We start from the raw sequence: 7,902 nt of genomic DNA on the forward strand, positions 1-7,902 counted from the left end.
CAGGCTATAATTCTGGAAGTTCTATTTTACATTTAATTGTAGGCATCCATATAATCTCTTCAAGTTCAGCAGTAGCCACCCTTTTCTGGACAACTCAAACTTTGGTTTCTGTTTTCACTTTTGGGGCATGTATATTGGTGAAGACTGAGCTAACTGCAGCCACGGTCCTCTCAGATCTTGCAACATTCCGCATTCTACAAGAACCAATTTACAATATGCATGAGCTGATATCTATGATTACTCAAACCAAAGTATCAGTTGATCGAATTCACAAGTTCATAGAAGAAGAAGAAGGAGGAGGAGGAGGAGGAGGAGGAGGAGGAGGAGGAGGAGGAGGAGGAGGAGGAGGAGGAGAAGGAGAAGGAGAAGGAGGAGGAGGAGAAGAAGAAGAAGAAGAAGAAGAAGGAGGAGGAGGAGGAGGAGGAGGAGGAGGAGGAGGAGGAGGAGGAGGAGGAGGAGGAGGAGAAGAAGAAGAAGAAGAAGAAGAAGAAGAAGTAGAAGTAGAAGTAGAAGGAGAAAGGAGAAGGAGAAGGAGAAGAAGGAGAAGGAGAAGGAGAAGGAGAAGGAGAAGGAGAAGCAGGAGAAGGAGAAGGAGAAGGAGAAGGAGAAGGAGAAGGAGAAGGAGAAGATAAAAAACAATCCACTAATAGGCATGCTTCCAAATCTTCAAAAGTTTATATTGAAATCAAGCCAGCAGAATATGCATGGGAAGCAAATGCTCAAACCACCACCAGGAGACCAACAATTACAATTACAGAATCATTTATGATAAAGAAAGGTCACAAGGTAGCTTCTTAGTATGCTTGGTGAGATTCCGTTGGTTTCTGGGGCAGTAACCAAAGTGTATGGAACCAAAAGCTATGTGCCCCAAAGTCCATGATCAGAGAAAACATACTCTTTGGAAAGCAAATGGATAAAATCTTCTATGAAAATGTCTTGGATGGTTGTGCGTTGCACTATGATATCAAAATATGGAGTCCATATGGAGATTTGACCCCTGTGGAGGAGAGGCGCATCAACTTAAGTGGAGGGCAGAAACAGCGGATTCAACTGGCAAGGGCGGTCTACAATGACTCATACATTTATTTCCTTGACGATCCTTTTAGTGCTATTATCCACACTCTTTGGAAATCCTTGGCCTTCAATGCAGTTTTAGCAGGTATATATACTCATCACTAGTATGTTTATTTTAATATCTTAATAATATGTGTAAATTTAGTTATTCACTTGCTACTATGTTTTGCCATTTTTGGCTGGCAAACATAGTGCAAAGAGTTTTAGCGATACAACTTTTTATGCTCTCGTCTAGTTTTCTTCCTTAATTTTAGCAAAGGGTTTTCATTCTGCATAACAATGTGCTATTAGGATTCTGTTTAATTCCTAAATCCTAATTGGTCATTTTTAGAAGTTCAAATTTAAAAATAAATGAGTTTTGACTCTGAATCTAGTTGTTATTAATATGTATTTAATAGAATTTCAAATTTAAAAACTCATGAGTTAATATGTAGTATGATTTAATTGTTGCAAGATAGAATTGATTTGTTTTTGTTCCTGTTATCAATCCAAAACAAACATGTCGCTGTCTATCCTTGCTCCAAACCTCTTGCATGCATAATTTTTGCCTCTTTGCTAATTTGTTTATGTGCAACATTCAGTTATACATTGTGATTACTAATTTATTTTTCTTTTTATTCATACTTTCAGGTGTTAATACTATTTCATCCTATATTGGTCCATTGTTGATGATTGATATCAAACTATTCAAACAACCAATATGGATTGATTCTTGCCTCCGTTCTCTTCCTCTCAAAAACTATGGAGTCACTAAGTCAGAGACAATGGTACTTTGGTGCTCAAAGAATCGGAATTCAAGTCCTTCATGGCTCAAGTTTATAGCAAGTCTCTAATGGTTGGTGGACCAATATATGGTAACACCACTAAGTTGATTACAGGATGGTACCTCCATATGCAAGTTCAGTTGTAGACACTCTTCTGAACAACTCCAACTTCGATTTCTGTTTTCACTTTTTGGGGCTTTTATATGCGTCGTGCAATTCGTGTCGGAAGATTTACCTTTTCAAATGATTTCCATCTCATAATTAGTGATTGTTTCCATAGTTTCTATACTGTAAATTGTTATGTACCATTCTAAATTCTTTTGGAGGTTCAATCTCATACAGCATTGTATATTCAGTGAATGAAGTTTTAATCATTTTATGCATTATAAAATTTAGCCTTTGTTTTTTTGGTTTCAAATTCTATTGAATTTGACCTAAAGCAATACATAGGAATAAAGTCCATGACAATACACATTTGAGAATTGGTTAAGTTCCTTTGAGTATGGCTCCCCCTTTTTTCTTATGCTTTGATTTTATTTTCTTTTCTTTTTGTGTGGGTAAAATCTGATTCTGTGTTTTAAAGTTTTCATTAAGGACCAAAGTGGGAAATGGTAATATTAAATTGTGCATGGAATTGGAAAAAGGAGATGGAAATTCATTAGCAATTTAGCATACTCCATACTCAATGAAAACGCATATTTTTTAAGTAAAATAAAAAAAGTATCCATTTATTTGTCTTTTATATGTAGTGTGGAATTGTGATGTTCAAAATTCGATCAAAACTGCATATCTACATGTGCAAAGAAAATGCATGTATGCCCACCTCTTCTGTATTCATTTTCAAAACACATGTCAGATCATATATGAATATGGGTTGAAAGGGTATAAATGATGCCATAATGTACAGACTATGTTTTGGTGAATGCACAGAGATAGTAAAGATGCTATAATGCACATACTATATTTTGAGAACAATTGAATAATTGTAGGGTACGGATAGTGTTGTTACCATCGTGCTTATCTTACTTTTGTCTTGCATTATTTTATTGGGAGCACTTGAAGTTGAATAAGGAAAACGTTTGATACAAACTCTAAATGGGTTTATAAAACTTGAAGGTGAAAGAGATAAAAAGATTATTGAGTATGTACAATATATCATTCAATTATTCAAGGTTATGCCATATTTTTATAATCATTTATTTAAAAATTAAATATTGAATGAGTTTTACATCACTAATACCCAACAAAACTTCACTGTATTTAAAAATTCTCCTTGATAAATTGATCACATCATCAATCAAATGCCATGCAAATTTTCCCACATCACAAAATCTGATTTGAAAACTTCCAAAACTCACTCAATTTTCCAATTATTTACACCAAAGATACTCCAATATATTTGTTTAATATATACACATTATAGTGAGTATTGCCTTCAAAAAAATATAAAAAGACTATCTATTTGGACTGAATTAATATAGAGAGAGGCATATGAGTAACTCCTCCCTTTGACAAATGTGCTTATTTTACCATATTCATTCTTTTTTTATAACTTTGGCAAATTTTGAAGTACACACATAATATTAGATAACATGTCTTTGATTTCTTTCAAAAAATGTCTTTGATTAAATTTGAAGGTCTGTTTTAAAAAAGATAATAAATCCGTACACGTTAATAATTGGTAATTTGGATGATGCCACAATTCAGAGATATTTGGTGACTATTGGAGATCAGATGGCTATAGGAAAAATGAGTGAAGAGAACTCTTGAAGCTTGAGAATGAGGAAAACTCATAAAGAATCATTTTGATAAAAAATAAAATAAAATGATGATGAATGAATCACAAATCTTCCTATCTATATTACTACTAAAGTGAATGACTAACTCATAACTAATCTTAGATCTCCATGATACTTAACAATCACTGTAATGCTAATCATATCTACATTATATAGGATTCTTTGTTAGCTACATCTTTTTTGAGAAACTTGTCCTATACATAGATACCCCTCTTCTTTATCTTCTTGAACAAGTGAAAAAGGTAAGATATATACAATTTACACACATAAAAAAAATCTTGAATCACACTCAAGTTGGTTGCTTGAAATTGCAATAATCAGCAGTTAGTCAAGTGTTATTTATATAGTAGAGATAAGTAGATAACATTACTACTGCATTAGCAGCAAGCCAGCACCTCATTTTTTTTAGGATGAAAACCATCTCATCTCAATCCTAACCTAGGAACACTAAATAATCTTGTCTCTTTTAAATCAAGAAACAAGATGACACATACACCATACCATAAAAACATGATAATATTCATAATACTGGTGCAAACCATTAACACATGCATAATTCATGAAATTAAATAGGTTGTAAGTAATTCATAAAACCCAATCGCGAAGAAGCACAAGCCAGAGGCAAATGTAACAACACATAGAAGCATGCCGATATATAAGGTGCTGCGGCTGATGAAATGGAAGGATTTCTTGAGTGCAAGGGAGAACAAGGTGGTGGACAAGAAACAAATGAATGAAAATATTCTGAATTTCTCGGTGTTTTTGAGTAAGCCAACGTAGGGGAGTACATGAAGAAATATAAGGTATAAGAATGTGAAATATGTGCAATGAGCGGCCAAGATGAAGCCATCCTTTAGTTTCTCCTCAAAGTCAATGAGATGGTATTGTGGCAATTTGGCTGTGTTTAGAGGAAGAGTGGTGAGTGAGGGGGATAGGGAGAAAACTATATGCATAACATAGGTATTTATGATGAAGAAAATGTGTAATGTAGTGTAAGGTACAAGAGAATGAAAACAAACAAATTATTAAAAGTTGTAGGTCTTCATTGCAGCTGTGATGAAAGTAAAGTAACTTGCACATATTTGAATTCAATACAAATGTTCTGCAAATAGCTTGCATGTATAAAAATAGCAAACAATGTCATGCTACATGTGAAAATATCATTGAATAATGGTGGTGAGTATATATAGAAAGAGAAACCATTGAAAAAGGAACTCATAGGAAAAATCACAACAACTATCGAGGCAAATCTCACTTGGTCATAGTATCAGTAGTAGTTAATTATTTACTCATAGCAATCAATGTTCATTGTTCATGTTCAATCACGAATGTTCATATAATATAACATATCATTGAAACCTTGTCATGGATAATTTTCTATTAAAACGGGAATGGAGAAAGTTGTCACTATTGAAACTACATATAACACGTCACACATTGATTGTGGATAAATGGACTTGCCATATTGAATACTGATATCCAATGTCATCATATCAAATGTACCAAGTACATAGAGAGATTTATTTTCTTTTTGGTAGAACAGGTACATAGAGAAATTTGTCCCTATTCAAACCGCATAATAGGTCACGTTGATGTGGACAAGGAAAATACTTATATATCACAAAAATTTGAAGACAATATTTGGACACTACGTATCAAAATATATATTTAATTATTATTTTCTCGCTACAAGTTTTTAAACATGTAACTTTGCTTAGATATTTTTCCCAAATGATTGCGACTATTCAAAACTTTTTTTCAAATCATTTTAAGAAAAACGATAACAAATTGAGCTTAAATTTGAGTGTAAAAATCAATTATAGAATAAAAAAAAATTAATGTTTTTTTATGAATAGTAAGGTAGAACATTAAGGGAATATTTGGACGTCCGGACTAGGCCGTGACCCTCAAAAGACCCCTATCATATGCCGCTGAGCATGCATAGAATATCTATGGTTAGCAAGTTGGATCAATAGAGAAGCTTCACCCCTAGTGAGTTTGGGCAAAGGCTACGGTGCATGACCTTCATGGGTCTCCCACCGGTGTATGACCCGTTTTATTTTTTTATTTTTTGTTGCAAAAGTGATGTGAACCATTAGATATAATCTTAAGATTTTCAATGGTTGAGATTAGTAGGTTAACTCACCCACTAATTTTCAATTTTTTTTATTATATATATTAATTTAATAAATGCAATTGATTTTGGAATAAATTATAAGAAAGTTTCTTGATAGTATGTATGATAGATTAACAGTGGACACCTGTCTTTGAAAATTCTCCGTATACAACAATTTTAAGAGCTTATTTATTTGATATATAAAAAATGCGAGTTAAATTGAGATTAGACTATTTTGTGACATTCAGCGGCGAAGCTCGCAAAAAATTTATGTAGGGGCCAACTATAAAGAAGAATTTTTTTTTAAACAAATATATTAAATTTAAGGATAAAATATATTTTTAGTCCCATAATTATAATTTTTAAGGTTTAGTCCTTAAAAAATTATCCAATTTTTGTCTCAGTTTTTTAAAATTTTACAAAAAAAAAAGTGGTTTTAGTCTTGAATTTAATCTCTAACAAGAAATTAAGGACTAAAATTAACAAATCTTAGGAACTTAACATAAAAATCGCTATTTAGAAACGTTGGACAAAATGTGTTTCGAGAACCCAATTTCCTCAATAATTGTCTGTTTAATAATAGATTAATAATGTCTTTTCAAATGTAAATAAATAGGTTATTTGCAAGAAACTCATTGTCCATTTAATTTGTCTATGACTATTGTCTTGATTATTGTTGAAAAAGGTTTCTCTATTGTTGTTATTGAGACCTGAAGTATCAAACCAATACAAATAAATATATCAATCTTGTAGTAATTTTAATACTTTATTATTTATGCTAATTTTTACAACTAAATTTATTTGGGGTAGCTCAATGTTTATTATTTGGGGTAGCTGGATATAAATACATACCGACCACTTCAAGAATAATTTTTTTTTTGGGGTAGCCAAGGCTACCCCTCCCATATGAAGGGCTACGCCCCTGGTGACATTTACAATTTTACCCATGATGTATGTTTAAGAGTATAAGTGTTTATGCAATGTAAAAAAATAACTTCAAAATACATGGTGCATGAATAAATAGTAAATGACAATTTTTATAGTAAATCCTTCAAAAAAATTTTTATAGTAAATAGAATATCATCATTGTTTGCTCAAAAAAAAAAGAGAAGAATATCATCATTGTTACATCTAATACCGGGTCGATAATTTCAATACAATTTTTTTTTTAAGAATTTCAATACAAATTTAATATGATAATTTATTTAGTGGATCCATAAGTTTAAGACAAACGGAAATATTATCTAATGATATATATATTTTTTGAATAAATTATCTAATGATATATTAGAGTTTAAATGTGATTCAATCATAGCCACCAATATTGTATTCGTATTAAAGTACAGTGAGAATATAAGACACCAATTTAAATTATTATGCATTGTGTCCTCGTGAGCTTAGCTCAGTTGGTATGGACAATGCATAAAATATGCAAGGTCCGGGGTTCGAATCCCGGTCACCACCAAAAAAAAAAATTATTATGCATTGTATTGCAAGGTCCGGGGTTCGAATCCCGGCCACCACCAAAAAAAAATAAATTATTATGCATTGTCATAATTGTATTGTATTTAATGGTCATATCTAAATAAATATTACTCCCTCCGTTTCAAAATACATGTCCAAGTTAACCACTTCACATATGCCAATGCATAATTTTGACCGTTAATATCTTTAATTATCTAAAGTAAAAAATTATAAAAATTTAATATTTTGAAATAATTTGTCGAGACAAATCAAACAACATCTTACATGCTAATATTTGTATCTATACATTAGTTAAAAAGTATGGTCAAAGTAAGCCAAGTGAATAGTGCACATTCCAAAAATTGGACATGTATTTTGAAACGGAGGGAGTATCTATTATGTAAACAATTGTATTGTATTGCAAGGTCCGGGGTTCGAATCCCGGCCACCACCAAAAAAAAAAATTATTATGCATTGTCATAATTGTATTGTATTTAATGGTCATATCTAAATAAATATTATCTATTATGTAAACAATACTTTGTTCTTCGGTTTTTTTTATAAACAAAGAAACTATTGTTAATCCCAAATGACATTGTAACCAAAAAAAAAAATGCCAAATGACATTCTGTTTATGTCATTCTTTATAAATTACTCACTCTGTTCCTTTTTAAGTGTTTTTTTT

General features: G+C 31.8%; 1 protein-coding gene across 1 annotated transcript; it reads left to right on the forward strand.

Moving 5' to 3' along the window:
* Positions 1 to 888: 888 nt before the first annotated feature.
* Positions 889 to 2,328, forward strand: LOC146940076 (putative non-intrinsic ABC protein 5). Its single transcript, XM_085753694.1, has 2 exons — positions 889 to 1,159; positions 1,705 to 2,328. Exons 1-2 carry the CDS (start codon positions 910 to 912, stop codon positions 1,905 to 1,907), a joined length of 453 nt encoding a protein of 150 aa, XP_085609820.1. The 5' UTR covers positions 889 to 909; the 3' UTR covers positions 1,908 to 2,328.
* The last annotated feature ends 5,574 nt before the right edge of the window (positions 2,329 to 7,902 follow it).

Source organism: Medicago sativa, chromosome 3 (genome assembly GCF_051527215.1).
Source record: "Medicago sativa cultivar Bolivia chromosome 3, Bolivia_mono, whole genome shotgun sequence".
Lineage (NCBI taxonomy): Eukaryota > Viridiplantae > Streptophyta > Magnoliopsida > Fabales > Fabaceae > Medicago > Medicago sativa.

Bases quoted from the DNA above. Each gene is read 5' to 3' on its own strand.
- LOC146940076 (XM_085753694.1), top strand. From the start codon at position 910: ATGGATAAAATCTTCTATGAAAATGTCTTGGATGGTTGTGCGTTGCAC. The intron at 1,160-1,704 runs GTATATATACTC...TCATACTTTCAG, and splicing joins CTTCAATGCAGTTTTAGCAG to GTGTTAATACTATTTCATCC.